The 23052-nt window shown below is 53.0% G+C and overlaps 1 protein-coding gene across 6 annotated transcripts in view; it reads right to left on the bottom strand.

Annotated features, from left to right (window-relative positions):
* The window catches only part of ZNF618 (zinc finger protein 618), a 184410-nt gene that overhangs the window by 41173 nt on the left and 120185 nt on the right, over window positions 1-23052 (bottom strand). For 4 of the 6 annotated variants that reach the window (XM_023242604.2, XM_023242616.2, XM_023242607.2 and 1 more), the window contains exons 4-8: window positions 11299-11376; window positions 10642-10680; window positions 5440-5529; window positions 4492-4527; window positions 4322-4399 (exon numbers count right to left, since the gene is read on the bottom strand). In XM_023242604.2, coding sequence (XP_023098372.1) covers window positions 4322-4399; window positions 4492-4527; window positions 5440-5529; window positions 10642-10680; window positions 11299-11376 — 321 coding nt within the window. Of the gene's footprint in view, window positions 1-4321; window positions 4400-4491; window positions 4528-5439; window positions 5530-9000; window positions 9061-10641; window positions 10681-11298; window positions 11377-14775; window positions 14872-23052 lie in introns of all 6 variants that reach the window. The other 2 variants (XM_045043518.1, XM_023242606.2) reach the window with 2 other exon arrangements.

Genomic DNA, 23052 nt, shown 5'->3' with positions numbered 1-23052 from the left:
GCCCCAAGAATTTACATTTCTAATAAGCTTCTATGAGATGCTGCTGCTGCTGGTCTAGGGCCCACACCATGGGAAGGGCTGGTTTAACCTACCTCTACTGTATCCTTCACCTATTCCTTCCTTCTCATGTTTTTAAAATTCATTTTTAGTATTTTACAATGATCTTTGTCCTTTGCATTCAATTTTATAATCAGAGTCCAACATTTTAAACTTAGCTTCTAGCTTATCTGGTTTGACCATTTACCACCAGTCCTCCCGAGCTAGGACTTCATTCCTGACAATGGACTCTTCAATGTGCTCCACTGCTTAGTTCCCTGGAATGTGTTTTTTAAATTTTCGGAAGATGGGTACATAGGAGAAATAGTGGGTTTGGGGGCCCTCACTTTCCCCTTTACTCCTAAATTGTAAGCTGTCTAGATACAGAATTGTTAAGATTACCACCTTTTCCCTTCAAAACGTAGTGTCGTCTTCTGACATTTAGTACCGTACCCAAGTCTGAGGCAAGTCCCCCTTGGGTTCATCTTGGATAACACCTGGCTTTTCTTATGTCTAGATGCCTGTGTATTTCTTCTTTATATTTACAGTTTAAAAAATCACTAAGATCTATTTAGTTATGGGTCTCTTTACATGGAGACAGGTTACACCACAATCATCTGTCATCACCTGAAATACAATGAGCCCTTAAATCTGCACACACAGGTCTTCCTTTAGCAAAATTTTCTTCTATTGTATCTTTGGAGTATTGCTTCTGTCCCACTGGTACAACACCACTAATTATCTGAAACTGGCTCTCCACGCTCTGTATTTAGCTTGTTTTCCTTTCCCCTGGTTATCTTGATCCGTTCAGGTTTCTCATCCCCGTAACTATTCCATTTCTGCAGATCAATTCTGCTCTTTACTATCTATACTGTAGGTTTTAATTCTGCGCTTCTATTCTCTGTTTCTCTGCAGTCCTTTACGTCATTCTTTTCTCTCTGCCTCTTCGTTCTATCCTGCTGCTCTGTCACCACACTTCAGGATCCTCTTTCACACGGGTCATGCTGTGGACTGAACCGTGTCCCCCTAGCTCTCCAAATTCAATTGTTGACGCCCCACCTCCCCAGGTGATGGTGTCTGGAGACAGGGCCTGTGGGAGGTAACTGGGTTGAGATGAGGCATGAAGGTGGGGCCCTCACGACTGGATTGGTGCCCTTATTACAAGAGACACCAGGGAGCTTGCTTCCACTGGTCTCCCAACATGTGAGGGCACAGACAGAAGGTGGCCATCTGTGAGCCAGGAAGAGGGTTCTCACCAGAACCATGACCAGGCTGGCACTCTGATCCTGGACTTCTAGCTTCCGGAACCGTGAGAAAATAAATTTGCTGAAGCCATCTAGTCGGGTATTTTGCTAGGACAGCCCAAGGAGAGTAAGGGAAGTCATATTTTCTTATACTTGATTATGGTTGTCACAGAATGTTCTTCTAGATTTTGTAGTAGGGTCATCTTCAGAGGGATGCTTGTCCTCAGAGTCTCCTAAATTCTGTGGAATTTTCACAGATTCATGGTTTGGGGGGTTTTTTTAATTTAAAAAACTTTTCAAGTTACTCTTCCTTATCCACATTTAAAAAAAATCAAGTAAACTGCAGATGAATTCAGACTTACTGTTTTCGATAGACATCAGTGAACTGTCCTTGACCCTCCCATTATCATCGTAGTCATGAGCATGGGAGACCACTGCCATGGTAGTATTTCTCAGATCTACAGCAGGAGAGCAGCTGACATGCAAGGCCCCTAGGACAAACTCTCTCCTTCTAGAAGGATTCCTCTGCTCTGTCATGGCTCCAGCTTCTTCCTCCCTAATTCTCCAATTTGCTCAGATGATGCGGATATGGAAGGTGTACTTCCCAGCATGCACTGCTTCAGGGTCTCTCCTCTTCCCGGACCAACAAAACTCTATTCGTGGTGCGGCGTGCCTCTCATGGCTCCTCTCACTCTATGCCTTCTCATTTTTAGAGTTCTGTGGCCTTGGCCTGCTTGAAACCCAAGCAGCAGCGTTCTTACCTCATAAGGCAGCTCCTGAGCGGTGACGGGAGATGGTCACACTATTTTAGCAAGCTCCGCTCCATAACGTCAAGCTGGGAGCATTCAGGGAGCCAAACCCAGTTCCCTTTGCTCAGTGCAATTCCCAACTGCCTATGGCGCGCGACAATTCCACCGGCCGTCTGTCTGACTCAGTTACTGATCTACAGAACAAGTTTCATCTAGTTCTGTACCTTCCGGGGTAATAGGCACCACTTATTTATTAATGCCTTCCGTGTGTGCATAAAAGACTACGCTAATTCCTGTGCAAACATAACCTCATCTCATCTCCACGACAATCCTGAAAGAACTGTCACCACCCCATTCTCGAGTTAAGGAAAGCGTAGATTAGGGAGATTATAGAGCATGTACGCCCTCACGCAGGTATTAAATGTAGAGCTGGGGTTCATAGATGGGGTGCTCTAAAGCTCTTACAATTGGCCGTCTCTCGACAACACCACTCATGTGTTGAGCCCTGGATGCGAGCCAGGTGCTGGGCCAAACACTTCCTGCAGGCATCCTCCAAAAGCCTTACAGAACAGATAGACGCTCTCGTCCCCAGCTTACAGACGAGTCAAAGGACACTCAGAAGGGGGATAAGTAGCTGGTAAATTGGAGATGGCAGCATTCAAATGGGGGCCGGATTCCAATTCTACTTTCCTAATTATGATGCTGCAGACAGAAGGGCAGTGCTACCCCGGGGCGGCTGGCAGACAGTACTAACATGGCAGGTCACAGACCCCGCTGTCCCCGTCCTGTATCTGTCTACGAATGTCCATCATAGAACGTGTCTGATTCCCATGTAGGTTTCCCCACGGTTTAACTTATAGCGGTTTCAGTGTTGAGGATTTCATCGTTTTCTGAGGGAAAAAGAAAACGTGTCATATGCACGGTAAACACATGACAAGCGCTATGCTAACCGCTTCGCAAATACTGCTGCCTCTCCCGTTTCTGGAGTGCTTTAAGAGTTAAAACAAAGCAGGCTCATCCTCTACCACGGAGGAGGAAGGAGGGAGAAACAGGATGGGGACCGGACCAACGGCTTCCAAGGGTCAGGGCCAAGCTCCACCCTTTGAAGAGCATCCCCAGCTTCCCTGCTTTAGCTCCTCGACTTTCCTTGCCCTGGATTTCCTCATCCTTTCATTCAGTGTCTGTGTGTCTATTCTGCAAGCTACCTTCAATCCTTATTGTAGCGAGGCAGAGTCGACAAAGGCCTTTTCCTGTTGGGTGGTAAGCAAGGAAGGGGAATGTGAATTCCTGAAGGGCTGGGCCAGACCCCTCTCACTCGTGAGACTCTAGTCAATCCATTCTTCTAGAAACAGCCAAAACAGTCTTCCTAAAGTGCAAATCCGACCAAGTCTCTTCCCCACGTGGTAAACTCTCAGGCTCCTTGTCCCTCAGGATGAAGTCTAGATGCCTTCCTCTGGCATTCAAGGCTCTCTCTCAAGACTTCAACTCAGAATTGATTTGCCTTTCAATTCCCAGGAGAGGCGCTGCTCTCCCACTTCCGCCGATGACGCAAGAGCTCATTCCCCACCCTCGTCCCCAAGCAGAAGCCTCCAGGATTCCCGAGGCTGGCCAGGTACTGCGCCGGCCCCCATGGCTCCTTGCACTTCAGGTTAAGCTGGAACTATCTGCTACTGACCCACTGCCCCCTCCCTGTACCCAAGGGCAGGGCCACAAATGCCCCGCCCACTGCTGTGTCCCCACCACACTCAAAGCAAGTATGCTGAGAACAGGCAGGCCGCTGTGTGACTCCTGCCCTCAGGGGTTTACTTGGGACAAGGACAGAGTGTCTACATGTGGCTCCCCTGGACAGCTTCATTTGCTGAGGAACCCCTTCAGATGACGAGAGTTATTTTCCGAGCACCTACTATGTACCAGGCACTGTGCTAATAGGTGATTTACATTCACGATCTCATTTAATCCCCCAACAAACCTTCGGGGAAATGTCATCCTCATTGACATGTAAGGAGCCGAGGCTCAGGACGGCTAACAGACTACCAGGGCACCAAGCCTGTGCTACTTTCACTGCCCTGACCATGACCCTGTGCTGTTCTGCTGCTCCTCAAAAGCTAAAGTCCTAAGACTGGCCCATTTGACAGGTGGGCAAGGTGAGGTCTAAGGAGGTCAGTGGTCACTGGCCAGCACCACTGTTTCAGGATAAGTGATGTCACCCTCTTCCAATGGCAAGACTTAGCCCTCAGCCAGTCTCCCCCCACCGGCCCAGCCCAGCCCAACCCCAGAGAGAGGCCCGCATACTTGGCCCGATTTTCTGGAACGGTTCCGGGGGTTCCTCCTTCACTTCGTCAGTGGCCACGACACCTTGGTCGAAGGGGTCTGTGGGAGAACACACAGCCCTTAGCGCCCTGGCAACCAGGTCTTGGGAGTCCAGCCGGGCACAGGGAAGTGGGCAGCCACCAAGGACTTACCTGCCCGATTCTCAGGGGCCCCTTCCACACTAAATACTGCACCCGGGCAGGAGGCAGCAGCCGCAGAAGGAAAGAAGCAAACGGGAGGCCTGTTAGTCCCTGCCCACAGCTGCCTCTGCCCAACGCTCCCAGCCTCTGGGGCCCAGGAGAGCCTACCCTGGCCAGCATGGAGGCCCCGGAAAACCAGGGGCCACAGGAGGGCACATCCCAACTGGGACACAGCCTGTGCCTCCACTCCCCATCCACCCCATGGGCTAGGGTCCAACCCAGAGGCGGGCAATTTCTGCCTGGCCTGTTTCTGGGTCGCCAACAGCTACTTGAGGGGCCAGGGCAGGAGAAAAAAAGGAAGAGACCAGTAGGAAAAAAGAGGCGACGTGAAAAGGACAAGCCAGCGGGAGTGAGTGGCAGGGCCTGGTTGTCACAGCCTGCGACGGGCCGGGGATGTGGGGCTGGAGTGGGAGCCCCCCTCCATCCTTTCCAGGCCCAAGACCCTATTTCTAGGATTGAGATTCTAAAAATAAATTACCTAAATTTATTGTTCCAATTTCTAACTCTATAACTGAAGACACTAAAATACCATCATTCATTTTAAAAAACTGGTTTAATTTCATCAGAGCATGTGAATACTCAGTATGAAACTGTAAAATGCATCGATATGAAATTGCTAAAATTCGACGGATTTTGACCTACAAAATGCAATTTCACTTGGGTTACCCTAATCAGAAGTATGTATGGAGTAGGACGGGGACCTTCTCTCTCCCAGAATCCTCAGGGTTCGGTCACTGCCCTCCTGGTCTGACTGCCCTCTGACCTTCCTCTGGGTGGGAGGAGGGCGGGGACAGCTGGTGGGCGGGGTGGCAGGGGGACAAGCAGCCCTGGGGGCGGTGGGGGGGGGGGGTGCTCCGCTTTATCTGACTCTACTTCCCGGCAGTGAGGGGCCTCACTCACCATCCACCGCGTGCAGGTCCCGGTGCTCTTGGAAGCAGCTGTAGTATTTGTACTTCTTCCCACAGATGTCACATGTGTACCTGAAATTGTCTGCGGGGGACAGAGAGACACGTGTAGTTACCAGGACTTCGGTCACTCGGGTGGGGTTTCTTTGGGCCAGCTCATTGGCTTCACCACCCAAACATGAGACTAGCCCAGACTAGCCCCAGCTGGTGAGCCACGGAGAATCAGTGCCGGGGACGTTAGGGGTCCTCTCCACAAGGAGACTGGAGGGTGCTGAAGCGACTTTCAAACCAACCCGCAATCCCACTCTGTGAGCTGAGACCTTAAAAGGGCCTGACCCCACCTCCCTTCTCGAGGCTCTGCATGTGCAAGGTGCCAGACCAGGCACTTCCTGTCTTTCCTCCATTGGTTCTTGTGACTGAGGGGGAAGAAGTAAGCCATTAAAAAAAAAAAAAATTTTAATGTTTGTTTATTTTTGAGAGAGAGAGAGAGAGAGACAGAGCATGAGCCAGGGAAGAGCAGAGAGAGAGAGAGGGAGACACTGAATCCAAAAGCTGTCAGCACAGAGTCAGATGCGGGGCTTGAATTCAGGGACTGAGAGGTCACGACATGAGCCAAAGTTGGACGCTCAATCAATCGGCTGAGCCACCCAGGCGCCCCAAGAAGTAAGCCATTTAACACACGGGTAGGCTGAGGTTCAGAAGGGACCTGTCTGTCCCAAGCCCCACAGGTAGGAGGGCCTGTGGTAGGCAGCTTCCCAAAGACCCTGGCCTCCTGGCGTTTACCCCCTGTACGATCTCTTCCCCTTGAGTCTGAACCGGATCTAGTGACTTGCTTCTAATAAAGAGAAGGGAATGAAGTGATAAGATGTCACTTCTGAGATCAGGTTACAAAAGCCCGCGACTTCTGTCTCTCTCACACCGCCTGCCTCTTGCCAGCTGCCATGTTGTAAGCTGCCGCAGAGAGAGAGCCACACAGGAGCCTCTGGTGAACAGCCGGGGGGGAGTGACACCCTCGGTCCAACAACTTGGGAAGGATCCTGCCAACAGCCATGTGCGTGAGTGTGGAGGCTGGGCCTTGAGAGGAGACCGCAGTCCTGGCCAATGCCTCACGTGCCTCATGAGACCATAAATCAATGTTTGTTTAAGTCATTCAGCCATGGGGTGGTGTGTTCCACAGCAATAGATAATGCACGCAGGGCCAGAGTTCGGATGATCCCTACCTAGGTCTATCCAAATTCTGGGGCGGGACTCCCTCAGGACATTGCTCTCCCCACGCACTAGCACAGACGTCCTGTGTGTCTTCCTTGGGCAGATCTCGGGATGACCCGCCCACCTCACCTTCCGGACTATGTCCAGCACAGGGAGACAGAGTGGCTTACTCAAGGCTGCACAGTGGGGGGAGGCACAGCCAAGATTCAAATATTCACTCAGCTCCATGCCGCCATAGCTGGATCAGGGCACATGGCCTCTCTCTGCCTGGATAAGCCCACCTGCCGCTCCTGACTGAGGCACCAGCCTTCTGGCCCTCCTTCTGCTCCCCAGCACTCAAATACAGGATTGAGGAGGCTCCCTCCATCCCGACGTTGCAATGCCAGGAAATTCTACGGGAAGGTTCTGGTCCCTGCTTAGCTGAACTCAGGGGCACAGATGACATCGGCCATCTCCCTGCCTCTGCCCCCACCTCTTAGACTGCACCTGTGATCTCCCAAAGTGCCCTGGCATCTGCCACAGAGCCTAACTGGTCCCCAAGTGAGACGCACACAGCGTCAGCACACACAGTCACTCTGAGGGTCTGGGGACCCGGCATGCCACCATCCCACCAGGCCCTACCATTTCTGTGCCCACACCTGAACCAGCCAGGCAGTGGAGGGGAGTGGGGGGAGAACAGGTGGAGAGCAGAGGAGGAGAGGCCTGGTCCTGCTCTGCCTCATCCAGACTGCCAGCAAGGGCTGACCCCACCTCGGGATTTACCTTCTGCTCTTTCCCCCCTAATGTGAGGGGACAGGAAGGTAGTAATGAGCCGATTCCCAGGGCCTCTCCCAGGCCGGCCATTCTAGGATCCCAAGCCTGGCTCAAGTTCCGATCCAGCCTCGACAATAACCTCCCCTCTCCATGTCCCATCTGGACCACAATCCTCTCTCAGTGCTGGATACTGGGGAGCAGGTGGAGAAGTCAAGGGCATCCAGGATCTGCTGGTTCCAGATGGGGCTCCGCCCCAGAAATTCCTCTCCCATACCGGCCAGTGCCAGTCGCACTCCGCAGCCGCCGGCCACACTCGTCTCACATCTGCTCACATGGCCCCTCCTACCACCTCCAATAAACGGTGACCCCCCCAGCTTTCTGCCACTGAGACGCGCCTTCGCCCTGCTCTGTCGAATCCCATACCGCGACCTCTTCTTAATGCGGGTGGGGACCACAGTGCCAGGCCTACCTAAGACAGGAGTAGATGAGAACCAAAGAGTTATCCCCACAGGAAGAAAGGCCAAGTAATTTTCTGTCAATGAAACACTTTCAGAGCCTCCAAGAGAGCTCAGAAATGTCTCCCGGAGGGGCACCACGAATCCATCTGGAGAGACAGACTCTGCAGTGGGGCTGCATGACTCCAACCCGATTCGGATGCCAATAAGCACAACTAACGCTGGACACACTCCCCAACCCGAGCGCCTTGGTCTTCTCGTCTGCAAAATGGGAATGAGACGGTTCCTTCATCTCCGAGTTGTAATGAAAAATGAACAGAGCACAAGGCCCAACCGACAACAAATACCTGGTAAATGTTGCCTAATATCGTTTTGGAAAGGGAATCAACGTAACGGCCGCGACAGAAGTAGACATGGAGTTAAGCTTTTCTTTTCTTAGTTAGGATATGGGGGAGCGCATATGTGCCTCCATTTATGATGATATAATTTTTCTAACAGCTAAATGAAAGACGCCTGGACTAGAAGGCATGAGGCCTGGTTTCTATGCCCACCTCCATTACTAACAAGCTGCATGAGTTCTCTCTGGGACTCAGTGTCCCCATCTGCAAAATGGGTAGGCTGGACTTGATATTCTCAACATGATGCTTTTGGCTCCAGGACTCCACGGTCAGGCTCCTGTCACGAGGCTGGTGTTGTGAGGATGCCAGGCTTTCTAAGCAGGCACTGCTGGCTTGGGTCAGGATAGGGGTGCAGGATTGAGAATAAAATAAAGCACAGTGGCCATGGGGAGAAAACTCCCTCGGGAGGAAGGCAAAAGTAATGGAAGGACTAAAAATACCCTTGGCTACAGAGTCCTCAACAGCCAGGGGGCCTCCGGGAACCACGGAAGCCAGACGGAACACAATGGATCATTGAGGGGCTGCCGGAGAGGCCAGGGGCCCAGAATAGCTAAGGAAGGAAAGACAAATAGAGAAGATCTTTAAATGTGTGGCTGACCACAGGCAGACCATGGGAGCCGGAAGAGAAGGAAGCTTTTGAAGAGGAAGGGAGCCAGGGGCCAGGCTGGGGCAGGGCTCGGAGAGGAGGGACAAGCATTCACTACCTCCTAGCCGTGGCCCTCAGGCAGGTGTCTGACCTACCTGAGCCTCGAATGTCTGGAAAATGGAAGCTTAGCCTCAGCACTGCCTGCCTCTCACGTGCTGTGGGAATCCAAAGAGAGAATGGATGGGAAATGCTTTTTGGACCCAGTGCAATTAAGGCCCTGCTTTAGCTCATACACCTCCTCAAACGGCTTTGTTTTAGACTTTTTTTGTCATGTCTAGAATTTAAAAAAATAACTTTTTTAAGCTGACTTATTTTGAGACACAGAGAGAGTGAGCAGGGGAGGGGCAGAGAGAGAGGGGGAGAGAAAGAATCCCAAGCAGGCTCCGCACTGTCATCATGGAGCCTGATGCGGGGTTCAAACTCACGAACTGCGAGAACCATGACCTGAACCTAAGCCAAGACTCAGAGGCTTAACAGACTGAGCCACTCGGGCGCCCCTGGGCATGTTTATTATTTTTAAAAACCTTTTATGGCAGGAGGAACAGGCTGACGAACTATGGGCTGCCCACCCTCTGTTCTGGTGAAAAATTCATTTCCGTCTGTCTCTGGCTGTGTTCATGCGGCATGGCATAGCTGAGTGGTGGGGACAGAGATGCATGGCCCGCAAAGTCTAAAACATTTACTATCTGGTCCCCACGGAAGGGTCTACTGACCCCAATGCAGAAACCTGTTCAGCTCCTCCAATTTTCATAAACCAAAAACGCCTGTGCCATGAGCACCCAGAAACCCCTGCCCACGATTTCTTCCAGGACGAATTACTTTCCCCGATCTCGTACTGCCCGTGCACAGACGTTAGAGAAGGAACTCTGTGTCGGGCTTCTTTTGCTGACAGTGTTTGTGGGTAATCTGTGTGGCTAGGTGTGGCTGTACGTCTTTCTCCCTCGTTGCTTCACGTGAACACGCCACGACTTATCTGTCCGCTCCGAGCACTGGGCACTCGGGTGGTTTCCAGTGTAGGACTGTTGCAAACACGGCTGCTAAGAATACCCGAGTCGCCGTCTTTGGTGGCCACGTGCACACAGTTTGGTTGGGATACACCTGGGAGGGGAACTGCTGGGTTCTGGACCTCAGATTTGTTGGCTGGGGAGAGGTTCCGTACCAGCCTACACTCATCTGGCTTCTTACCAGGCCCGTGGGTTTAGACCTGGGGGCAGGGCGAGCAGGGCCCACGAACAGCAAAGCAGAACACTGTCCTCAGCTGGTGAGGCCCTGTGGTTCCCCAGGCGCTGCTGGGATGGCACACCCCAGAGACGAGTGCCCGTGGGTGTTCGTGAGATAACTCTCCGAAGTAGCATTTCCCAAACATCAGCCATGAAGCCCCAGGCCCATCCAGGAATTGGGAGTCAAAAGAACAGAGGAGGAGATGATGCATACACTAGGTTCTGCACGTGAGTGCTTGCCCGTGAAGGGCCCCGAGAAGTCCACAGCAAAGAAACGTGTTCATCTGAGTGGAACCCAAGGCTGCCCTGGGTTATCTGGCCAGAGAACCCTTTGCTGATCAAACACCTATCTGCCGCCCTAGGACGTGGGCCGTGGGACACACCTTGGGAAAGAAAGGTTGTTCTGAGGTTGCTACAATTCCATAAAGACCCTGTGGCCGGCCCCACAGCCTGAACCACAGCAAAGTGTCTCCCAGAGGGCAGTCCTGAGGGACAAGAGCGAGGGGAAATACTCACTGCCTTGGGAGGCTCCCTCCCCTGAGGTGGCTTCAGTGTCTATAAGAGAGAGAAAATGAGAGGGAAGTGAGCGGACTGGACCCATGGCCGGACCGGGCCAAAAGAGGGAGAAGAGCAAGGGCAGGCGGTCCACCCACCACCGTGTGCCCAGGACGCTCTCTGCGCACTCAGGATGCAGCGCACACAGCCTCACAGCCCTTCTCCGTGCCCCCTGACCCAGCGCCCTTCCTCCTGGACCATCTCTCCCGTCCCCTCAGCCCTCTCATCTTCATTAACGGCCACAGCGCCCCGCCCCTGCTCCCGGGGCCGCCTCGAAGAGCACACCAGATGGACCCGCGGGCACCTTCCCTGCAGGGGCCGCCACACCAGGCGGCACTGAAGCATCCTGGGGGGAAGTGGGCCCGCGTGGGGCAGGCAGGGGCACTGGTGACAGAAGTCTGGTGGCATGACCTCCTGTCCCCTCTCCCCCCACCGGCCCTGTGTGCTCTCCCAAGTTAAGGAGGCCTCTCCTGTCCGCCTGGGTCTCCCGCCTGCTGCAGAGAGAGGGAGAGGACTGCAGCTCTGGAGGAGGGGGGTCCGAGGTCATCCCCAAGGGGGCCCAGGGAGAACACCAGACAGAGAACAGGGAGGTGCGGCCCTCAGCCCTGCCCCACTCACCTCGGTGTGCCCGTACGTGGGTCTGGAAACAGTTATAATATTTGTACTTCTTGCCACAGATTCCACACTCATAGGATCCTGGACAACAGAAAAGGAAGGGACAGGTCAGTCGGTACCCAACATGTGCAACCATGAGGTCCCAGGACCCGCAGTGATGTCCCCAAGCAGCATGAACTCTGTGACAAGGGGTCAGGGGTCATCCAACGGGCTGTCTAGTCCCCGGCAGGCAAAGGGGCAACAAGGACCAGCAGAAACAGCACTGAGCCGGAGGTTGGGAGGCCAGGGTCTCGTTCACAAGTTTTTGCCCCAACTCTCTAAGTGAACTTGGGCAAATCACTTCCATCTCTGGGCCTCGGTTTCCAAATCTGCAAGGCGGAGAAGGCAACTCTCATACTTACTCCTTGAGAGGAAAAAGGAAATGAACGTAAGTGTTCTTTCAGAATAAGGAATAAATGGCATCCACGGAAGGAAATCAACACGCATTCAAGTAACTTCTACCTCCGCTCCCTACCGGGATGGGACAGAGGTTAAGAGGACAGTCTTCGAATCACATGGATCTGGTCTCTGTCCCTCTTCTGCCATCTACCCACACCATGACCTTGGTAATTCCCTTAGACACACTAAACCTCAGTCTGCTCACGTGTCAAGGGGCTGTAAGTACCCACCTCACAGGGGTGGCCCCACGATCCCCCTAGGAAGCGCCCAGCCCTCCCACGGATGTGCCCTCCGGGGAGAGCACAGAACACCGGGAGGCGGAGCAGCTTTCTTGTTCTCTCGGGCATGCGGACAACGACACGGCATGATTGCCTGACTCCAGCCCTCTGCAGGGCCCTTTTCCGGGGAGTGGGTAGACTGAAACGGCCGAGTTGCCAGCAGGCATTTCAGACAGGTCAAAGTGGAGCCCACCCACACGGAGCACACGGGAAAGGCCCATGGCAGGAAGCCAAGCAGAGCCCCTCAGACCTAGCCTGGCAGGGGCCCCACGAGCAGAGGCCCTGCCCAATCCCTCACATAGGCCCGCTAGCACCTGGGCTCAGGCCGCATCCTTCCCAACAGAATGGCCAGGAAGCTCGCACCAGTAGAGGCCCTGGCCCCACTCCGGGTAAGTGCGCTGGAATGGCTAGGGCTAAGGGCCTAGGAACCTGCCTTTTTCAAAAGGGTCCTCAGAGGATTCTGACTCCCAGCAACGAGGTACGGGAAGCACTGGTTTCAGAGTAAGGCAGGCCTGGGAAGGAATCTCCACTCTACCATTTACTGGCTGAGCCTTAGTGTCCTCCTGGGTAAGGTGTGGACAATGCAACAGCATCGAGTGAAGACTGAAGAAACCTCAAGTGTTCGGTGAGTGTAGGCATCACCAGTTCCTATTGTCTTCAGCCCCTCCTGGGGGCAGAGGCCTGTTTACGTGTAAACGCCAGGTATTAAGTCACAAGAGCACTGAGCTTGGAGACTGTCAGCTCCGTTCCGCCATCCACACCCCCCCCCCCCCGCCCCCCGGCTGATCTCAGGCACATCCCTCTTCTGGTCCGAGCCTCAGCTGCCTCACCTGTAACACAAGACCAAGATTCCTACACCTCATGACTGAGGTCAGGATTAATAAGACACCACATGTGAGCCGGCTACCACACTGACAGCCTCGCCACCGCACTCCTGTGGGTCACTAAAGGGGACGCTGTCATCCCAACACCAGCATGGAACTTAGCAGTCTGTCATCCATTGGTTTTCTATGTGTTACCCTGGTCTCACAGGGGAAAATACACATATGTGGAGCAAAGATCCAGTTGTGTATTTCTTCGTTTTTAGCCCCGTGATTGGCACACAATGGGGGGGGGGGGGGCTCAATAAATTCACAGTGTCCTGCTGTTCTCCTCATCTGTCCCCGAGTAATAATGACCCTGACTCCCCTCCTATGGCTGGCTATGACCCACTCTTCAACAGTTTCTGCCAGTTTCCCTTCAACCAACTGAGAATTTATGGAGCATCTTAAACATGCCCGGCACCGGAGCCCCAGCCGTGAGCGAGAGTGTGAGTGATCGCTGCCCTCTGTCTGCCAAGAAGCAGACAGGCCACTAGGCAAGGGGACGGGCAGGGTGATGGGGTTACCACAGTCAAGTGCAGGACGTGGTGGGCCCAGTGCAGGACCCTAGGTCAGGGGAGTGAACAGAAGAGGCGGAAGGAAAGGGGGAGATGGATGAAAGGTGCCCCAGGGAAGGTGGAGTCTCTCCCCAGAGGACTGAGGTCACAGCCTCTGACAAGGAAAGACTTGGTTCAGACTTAACCCGCTTCCAGGTGAGGTCTCTATGCCCCAGCCCTGCCACAGCCCTGGGCCTCAGTTCCTCCAACTGCAGTCAATGACCTAAAGACTTTTTCAAGCTGTGTAATAACTGCAGGCTGCAACGGGTCCCCCCACTTGCCAACCCCCTTTGATTCTGTTCACAAGCAGGCCAGGTCCCAACCGGCTTCATGGGGTTTTCCCTCAACCCATAGAGGGAGCTGAGGATCTGTGCAGCCTTGCTCATGGATCTCAACCCACACAGAATCACAGCGGGTACGGTCATCAGTCTTACATCCTCGCCTGGCTCCCCAGGGCAGAGCGGGGCCCTCGCCCAGTGCACTCCTAGGACTGAGTTCAAGGTCCTGCCTGCCTCCTCACCGCCACTCACCCTAAGACCTCAGGCTTCAGGTGCTGTGTCTGCAGAGAGGCTTGGTGTGCAGACAGCTGGAGGGTGAGTCATGAGGCAAGGGCACCAGAGTGGCAGCCCCACTGGGCAGTGGTGCCAGCAAACCTGGGCTCAAATCCTGGCTGACCACATAAGCAGCAAGAGGCCCCGGACAAGTCATGGAAACACTCACGCCTCGGGCTTCCTCTCTGAACACAGGAAAATGGCACCCACCTCGGGGGGCGGCTATGAGCAATAATACTGTGGCTACTTAGAGCACAGTACCCAGTACAAAGCCAGCATTCAGTACAGAGAAACTGCTGTGACGATCAGCATTTTCCAAAGTTCTTTACAACCCAACTTCCTGAACGCACCCCGGGAAAGAGAGACCCACAGTCAAGCTGGTGGGAGGCATGGCCGTCTTGGGGAGGTGCAGTGCACGGGAACTTGGGAGAGGTCCTGCACTAACCTGACGGTTTAACCCAAGCTCTTCTAACGCATTTGGCCACAGAACTCCTTTATACCCCTGGCCTGTTTCAGAGTTGCAGCCCATAGCAAGTGCAGCCAGAATGTTCCCGATTTCCCGATTTCCACGTGCTCTGTCGTCCCTCTAACGGCCAAGTCTTCCAGGGCCCCTGGCGGGCTCAGATTTGCTGCCCTGTGGCAGCGACAGGGTGGAGGAGGGCGGCCCCTCACGGCCCTGCAGATGCTATAGCAGGTTCAACTTATCAGGGGTCTGCAGGTGGCGGCGATGTCCAGCCGTGCCCCCACCCTCATGCCGGCCCCAGTCAGGTCCTCCTGCCCCTCAGCCCTCACGTACCAGATGCATATCTCAACGCTTGGTCAAAAATCCAGGTCCCTGAATAGCGGCTTCGCACAGATCCACCGTGGGGGCTGCCTTCGGGCGCTTTTCCATCTGAATTACGTAAGAAATCAGAAAGAGCCCTTAAAGTTGGGGGTGCCTGGAAGGGTGGGGAAGGAGCCAGGTGAGGAGGGGCTCCAAGTCTCAGGTCAGCCAGTCACCTGAGCTCCCGGGGCCTTGGCTTCTCCATCGGAACACGGAAGGGTGACCACGATCGTGCTGTCTACGTTTTCACTAAAGAACTTGTCCTGGCAGGGGACATCCACACATTCCGCTGGGAGGCTGGCCTATGGCAGAAAGCAGCGGCTACAGGCCCAAATCCCCCCAAAGTGTTGTTTTCTCTATTCTCTGACTTAATATAACATAACATTATTCGCAGTATGGTTATAATGCTTCTCCCCAGAAGCTTTCCAGCAAAATGAGCCTACAGGGAGACCATGCCCCGCGTATGCCGTGGTCTTATGTCCCCCAGCCCACAGCCACTGCATACCCCAGTGTGGCGCATGGGGCCCTGACCAGCCTTCCGGGGGATTCTCAGCTCAGACCGTCCTGGCCAGATGCCTGACTCTCTGCCAGGTAAGCTTCCTCACTCTGCAGGTTCCCCAGCTACCCTTTTGTCATCACCATCATGGTCTACTAAATGCCAGGTGCTCTAACACTTTTCATTCGAGCCTCTCTCACGTCTCCGCACAGGCTTGGCCTCTGAGCCCAACGCACAGGTGAGGAAGCAGAAGCTGGCCGGGTGTGCGGCGACGTGCCCAGCTCACACAGCCAGAGAGGGCAGGGTGTGGACTCCGTGCCTCGGCACACATCAGCTCAGCTCCCCATCACACACCCAGTAAGACAGGTGATTATCATCCCCACTGTTCAGATGAAGGAAGCGAGGGCTGGAGGGACACATACGGCCAAAGGCTGCCCAGATCGACCTTGATCCAGAACCTACGTGTGTGACCACCACACCTCTGGGAAAGCACCAAAAAGAAATGATGCCTGTTAACATGCACCATTTGCCGACTGCAGTCAGGTCTCATGCCCATCCTCCATCCTTCCAGAAGTCCTCGTGTGGTTGGGACAACTCAATACCCATTTCGGTGATGCACATGAAAATTCTAGGGACCAGATGGCCCACGGTCGGGGCTACCCACAGCTAACGTCTGGCCAGCCTTCAGGCACGACACCAGGTCACCTCCAGACGCCAAGGTGATTCCCCTTCAGTCCCGGGGCTCCCCCCAAGTGCTGCCGGGAAGCAGATCCCGCCCCCACCCCCACCCCGGCGCCATGTCTGGTCCTACCACAGGACCCCTGGCGTCCCCTATCCCCTATCACGGCTGCCAGGAGCAGCTGATAGAGCATGCCAGCACGAGGGAGCCAAGCCCCTACCTCTCCCCAACCCTGCTGTTGCTACTGACACAAGAAGCCACAGGTGCCGAATAATAGCACCTTTCCAGCATTTTCCAGAAGCACCTGGCAGAAAGCCTGGTTCCTTTCCCGAGAGGATGGGACAGGTCAGGTGAGGCCAGCTGAGACCAGAGGGGTCTCAAGGGGGTGGGAGTGCCAAGGAACACCCAGCCCTCTTGGTTCCGGGACCCAGCATGAGTTGGGCCCACAGCCTACTGGGGGACAAAGGACCTGAAGAGGTAGTAAATCATGGACAAGTGGGTTTCCTGAGCCTCTCAGGGCTTGGACTCAGACCAAATGTCCTTGGGTCCGGGGTCTTCCAAGCAGAGTACAAATCACCTGGGGATACATGAGCAGTCAGTTTTAAGAGAGTCAATACCCCAATCATCAACTTTCAAATGTATTCTTCCCTAAATTCAACGTGCTGGAGACGTGGCAGTGGCTGGGGAGGCCCCACGCAGCTGGCCCTCCTTCCTACTTCCCTCCTGACCCCACCCTTATGCACTACAAACAAGGTGGTTCCTTCGTCCCCCATCCCACCATGGTGCCCCCCCCATGGGGGCTGCCCACCTCAAGGCTCCAAGCAAAGAGTTTAAGAGCAGACCTAGAAAGTGGGTGAAATCTAGGGAGCAAGGCCTTCGGTGAATCAGGTGATTCCCAATCCTTTGCTCTTAGCAAAACTGAAGAAGCATCTAATGGGGCTGTCAGCAGAGAAACCATGAACAACAGCGTCTGATGACAGACCCCGTGCAATTTTCAGTACACAATTTGGAAAGAGTTCCAAAAATTGAGTGACGCTCAAAACTCCATCCATCCCTGGTGCCTTATGTATGTGATTAAGCTTTCTAAGTACTTCCGCGTATGGAAACCAAAACAGAGGAGTTAAATGAAAGCTGAATGTTGTCTCGTGCAACAAGAAGAAATACTAATTCACTGAAACAGCAGCCAATTGAAAAAGAAATGAAGCCCCATCCATTTCATTAAGAGGTGCATTTTCAATTAATTGTTTATTTTTACATTTACTGTTTATCTGAATTTGTTTTTGACAAACTGTATACTAATAATAACTCGATCGGGGGGGGGGATGTTTTAAAAAGTACAGTTTTATGACCCCAACAAAATTTTTAAGAAATTTCTATTTCAATTTATGTACATCTTGTTGTGGGAGATGACTGTAAAACAGTGATCAATAAAAGACTCTCAAGCATAAAAAATATATTACATTAGGATAAAATCCTGCGAGGGAAGTGGACTGGAAATATGAGTTCAAGGAGAGAAAGGAAAGATGTAAAATTTCTGACTGTTAAAGACGAGCTTGTTCGTATGTTTTTAAAATGGATGATGGCAGATATCAAACCGCAGTGGGTTTGGATTCTCTCGGATACATTTAAAACAATGGTTTCACGGTTATATTTCCAAAATGACACTTTTTTTTTTTACACAATACTCCAGAAATTATATCCTTTGAAATTATCTAAACTCTGGATAAAAATGTGAGACGTCAACTCAAAAATATGAAAGAATGTACGATTTCTCAAAATTCTTCTGGGAGGTAATGAACAAAAAGAAGCTGGAAAGCCAGTGGCCTTTTTGGTTCCTGTCTCTCCAGATGTAACCCCAGGTATGTCAATGTCCTGAGACTTCAGCTAATACTGCTGGTATCTGCTTTGCATTTTGGGTCTCCCGCGTAAAAACGCTTTCATACCTATTACTTCACTCTGCCCCCAACAAGTCTACTGGAAAGACAGGCGGATGTCACTACACCCACCGATCGATGAAGACAGTGTGGCCCAGAGAGGTTAAGGATCCTGTCCAAGACTCCACAGCGGGGCAGGTCCTGGGTCTCCTGGATTATAGTCCGGGGGCCCTTTCCCACGGGGACGCTCTAACTAGGACCCCTGCCCACCTTGAACCAGCAGATGAAGAGCCAGTTGCAGAGATAAGACGTGCCCGGGAGGGCAGCCAGAACTCCCCTACTCTCTGCCCCGCTTCCCTGGTGGCTGTGGCAAAGAGCTGAGTGTTGGTTCTGGCAGGCTCAGGTACAAAGCCTTGCCAACAACCTACTGAAACAGGAAACTATCAGCTGGAGCCACGGAGCGGGACCTGGCACCCCTGCCTGGGTTTGTCACAGACCAAAACCCGTATGGCCGTGTCTGAACGATGGCCTGCTCCTTCCAGAGCCGTGGCTGAGCCGCCGCCTCCTTTCCCTGCGCCTCCTCCCCGGGCAACCCTGCACGTGTGCAAACACCTCTACCCCTTGATGCTCAAAGCTCACTGCCTAGAAACATCCATGTAGTCCCCCATCTGAGCCTTCACTGTGCCTCCTGCATCCCGTCCAGAGATTTCCAGGACAGAACTCTCTCCCTCACAGGCCTATAACCAGTTCTAAACAGTTCCCACAGTCACAGACGCCTTCCTTTTACAGAGCTGAAATCACCTCCTGGTGACGGCCCTGTATCGGTTGGAGCTCAACATTCTAAAGAATGTGTCCGCTCCTTCCCCTCCCTCTCAAATGCTTCAAGTTGTGAATACTTATCCCCCATCATCTCCCCCACACCCCCACTGGCCCTGCTCCCAGTCTCTTCCTCCCCAGGACAAAGAGCCCTTAGCTCTTCTTTGGGGCTCCTCCCCACGCCAAGAATGAACTCTCTGGATATAATCTGGTTGGCCCACACCCCGTATCTGAGGAGAGCCCATCGGGGTGCTTGTTCCCTTCATGGGCTCCTGCACCTGCTACTCCTCCTGGGCTCCCTCATGTGCAACTTCCCCAGGATTAAGGGCCGATGCTCCCACCCCACAGAGAAGAGCACCCACTGCTTGGTAGTACGTTCTGACCACGAAGATCATGGCATCTGAGCATCCTTATCTCTCAGGAAATGTTCCGGGGACTGAATGTCCTGGCTGTTGTAAACTCCGCTTGCCTCCTCTTTACCATCTAGGACAAGAAGGGCAAGCAGGTTTCCACTTCGTAGTTTTCAACTCTGGCTGACTGGCAGTGACGTCTTGGTGAGCACTGTGTTGAGAAGGATTCTGAAGTGCACTGTTACAGTGTGCAGGGACCAATTAGCAATGCCTGCCACGACTGTGGACCGAGGCGTAACAACGGGAATACCTTGTGTTCAGAATTCTCCATGGTGTTCTTGAAACCTCAAGTGTGGCTCTACCATTCCTCGGGCTGCTGTGCAGAGGTCCGCATGCAGCTTGACAGGTGGAAACGGGAATCTGTTGCCTCACTTCCTTTCACTTCTGGTCTTATCCAATAAAGTCATCAAGTTCAATATTACGATCTCTGCTCTTCTTGCTGAAAACCCCCGAGTTTCCCCACACTGGCTCCAGTGGCAGTGGCGTTCTTTCTAAGAGTGAGAGATATCTTTCTCAGCACGGGGAACTTCTGGGCAGCTGGGAAACGGCAGCCGACACTGCAAGCTTGGCAGCCAGCCTCCTGGGCACGGATGCCCCTCCCGACTCTCCCAGCCTGGGAAGCTGCCAAGTGCCACGCACGTGTCCAAGCCCCAGCTCCTCCATGGGAAGTGCCTCAGATGATGTTTGTGTCATTGGGAACACTGTTTGTTTGATGGCAGTTACAGGACCAGTGAGGACCCGGGGGTGGGGACAAGGGGGGATGGAGCTCAGAGGAAAGGCAAACGGGAGGTTCCCGCATGGCACAGCACGGAGTGACCAAACAGGGACGCTATTCTATTCGGCTACAGAGGCCGGCTCTGAGCCCCGAGCGCGGCTGGGTGAGCAGGGCGCTCCGGAGGCCCTTGGCTCTGCAGAACCTCATGCTTCTCTGCCAAGTGCCGGGGGAACACGTTAACTCCACGACACACGGCCACCGGGGCACGGAATGCACGCCGTGGCAGGTGCACATTTAAAGGGATGGCTCTAACCGGCATTCTGCCCCTGGCCACATCCCTGAGAGGGCTTTCCCTCCTTGTTTTCCTTCCAGGTGGGAGGGGTTTGCTGTGAGGGGGATGGACCCTTCAGGAAGTGGAAGGAAACATCACTGACTTGCTGTGTGGCCCAGGGCAACTCTTCCTTTCTGTAGAATTGTTTGCCCCTCTATAAAATGAGGGGATAAGGAGGGTCAAATCTATGGCACGTCTACCCCCCTGACCATCTCCATGTCCATGGCAGACATCAATAATCAATCATGCCACCCTTTAGAATGGTGAATACAGGACTCCTTATAAACAGCAGCAATTACTTGGCCCACAAGACAAAATCTAGTTGTTGTCTTGAGAGGAGATGAATTCAAAAAGCTCAATTCTAACTATTTGATTTTTTTTTAATGCTTTTCTTTCCTGGCACTGAGGCCAAACCAGATTTCTCTGAGCCTGACCGTCGGTAGAAACTACACCCTCGAGGAGGAAGGTCTGCCTTGATGGATGCGAGATGAGCCTCCGTAACGAGCAGGAAGTGCTCCCAGGCCCTGCGACAGTACAGGCTCCAAAATGGCGGCTCCACTCCCGACTTGCGGGAGTGGCTTTATTCCTTTTTCTCTTTTTTACTCCTCTGACTTGTGACTTTACTCCTTTTTTGTGAAGAGTTTGCCAAAAGCAGGTTACTTAGAAATGTCCCTGGATTCTAGGGAGGGAGGACTAGAAGGGGCCCCAGGGATAGGACAGATTGCCCTGTCCAGTCCTCAGATGAGAAAATGGAGACTCAAATTAGACGCTCAGTTAGAGCCCATGTCTTCTGACACCTCATCCAGTGCCAGCCTTTTTCCCCACCCCATTTTTTTCTTCTACACCACACTGGCTTATTTCTTAGGCTTTAGAAAAAAGCAGAAACTATTACCACTCTTCCCCCTTGAAGTGGTACTTCAAAGAGGTACTCTTCCCCCTTGAAGAGTCACGCTAATACTACTGATAATAATAGCAAATCATTTACGAAGTACAATGCTGAGTGCTTTATGTACATCATCGTATCGAATCTTCACGGAACCCCAGGAATTTGCAATTGTGAGAGCTGAGGCACAGAGAGGTCAAGTAGCCTGCCTGAGGTCCGACAGCTATTAGGTCAGAGAGCCCGGATTCACTTCCAGACTGAAGACCCAAGCTCATTCTCTCTGCACAATGCTGTCCTCCTCCACCCGCCTCTTTTGATTTGCACACCCATGAGGTGGGCAGGACAGGGAGCATGCCTCACTGGATAGAAGAGGACACTAAGGCACAGCAAGGCCAAGGACCCTGCTGCTGAGCAGCCGCTGAGTTGGAAATCACCGTCAGAGGCTGGCACGAGGCCGTGGGGCCTCTTGCTATGCAGGCAGCTGGCCCAGGGAGGACTCCTCCCAACACTTGCCTAGCATGGCTGCTATAGGCCTTCCCCACCAAATCCTGGCTGCTGGCTCCAGCCCAAGATTCAGATACAACTACCCTTCACTGGCCGTCTCCGGGTGAAGACACATATATATATCTACTGGGCCCCATGAGTCTCAAAACACACATCCCAAAGTGAGGAAGGGCACACCCTCTCTTGGGGTAGCTAACACTAGTGGCTAACACTGGCCTTGGCTCTGGGAGAGTGAATACTGAGGGAAGAAGGACATGGGCTCCTGATAAGCCCCTTCTTCCACTGGGCACTGAGCTAAGTTACTCCTGCTCTTCACCAAATACTTCTGGTTCATTCCAATTCTGTCATGAGGGATGATGGCATTTCCCGGCCACCTGAGATTGGGAGGGGCCATGTGACTAATGAGGCCAATGACAGGGAGGGAACTTAACTTTTCTCCTTTCTGGGCTGTAGCAGGTAATAGCTAGTGTGAATCTCTCCAGAGCTTTCTCTCCCTCTGTCCCTTGGCTGGCAGCATTTCATACAATAGCTGCTTTTAGCCTGGGTCCAGAGCAGAGGCCCCAGATGACCCACAATGGGCACGTAATATGACTTAAGAAATAAACCTTTGTGGTTTTGAGCTACTAAGATCTCATCACTCTCAGGCTCGTTTGTTACGGAGGCATAACTTAGCCCCATCCTGACAGTTATGGCCCCAATGTCAACACTGCTCCCTAGAAGCCAGTACCTACTAGGCATTGTGGGGTGGGAGCAGGGAGCACAGAGGCACGGGTCAGAAAAGTCCAGGGGCTCCTAGTCTCGTGGCAGAGGTAGGCACAGGCAAGGCCCCTCTAATTTAAAATAGATAATGGGAAAGCCGCCTGGGTGGCTCAGTCGGTTAAGCATCCGACGTGATCTCGGCTCAGGTCATGATGTCCTAGGTTTGTGGATTCGAGCTCTGCGTCAGGCTCTTCACTGACAGCGCAGAGCCTGCTTGGCATTCTCTCTCCACCTCTCTCTCTCTCAAAATAAGTAAATAAACTTAAAAAAAATTTTTTAAAATAAATAACGGGAAGTACTCACGTGAGGGGTAGGGTATAAATGGAACTCTGACCAGAAGAGATTCAAGAAAGTTTCTGGAAGGTGGCGGCACAGGAGCCGGCCTTCAAAGATGGGCTGGATTTGGGCATGTGGAAATGGACAAAGGCTTTCCAGGGAGAGGGAACGGTATGAGCAAAGGGCAAGAAATGCTGCATAAAGGCAGAGTGTGCTAGAACGAAAGGTCCAAAAAGATTGTAAATAGGAAAGAGGGATCAGGTTACAGAGGATCTCGATACTATGGCCTTGACCTGACACAGCGGAGTGGGAAACCCCAAGTTTATTAGCAGGGAGTGACATGGTCACTGATTTGTTTTTGCCAAGGCCCCTGGCAGCCAGAGTAGAGGGCAGGTGAGGGCAGAAAGACACACAGGCATGGCTGTCAGTGGGATGCCGCAACGACCCAGATGGGGCTGACAGGGTCACAAGGAACCGCAGAGAACAGCCGGGAAAGGGAACACGAGG

This window comes from Felis catus, chromosome D4 (assembly GCF_018350175.1).
Source record: "Felis catus isolate Fca126 chromosome D4, F.catus_Fca126_mat1.0, whole genome shotgun sequence".
NCBI classification, from domain to species: Eukaryota; Metazoa; Chordata; class Mammalia; order Carnivora; family Felidae; genus Felis; species Felis catus.
The sequence above is the reverse complement of the archived record's forward strand: the minus strand, read 5'-3'. Positions and strand labels throughout refer to the sequence as shown.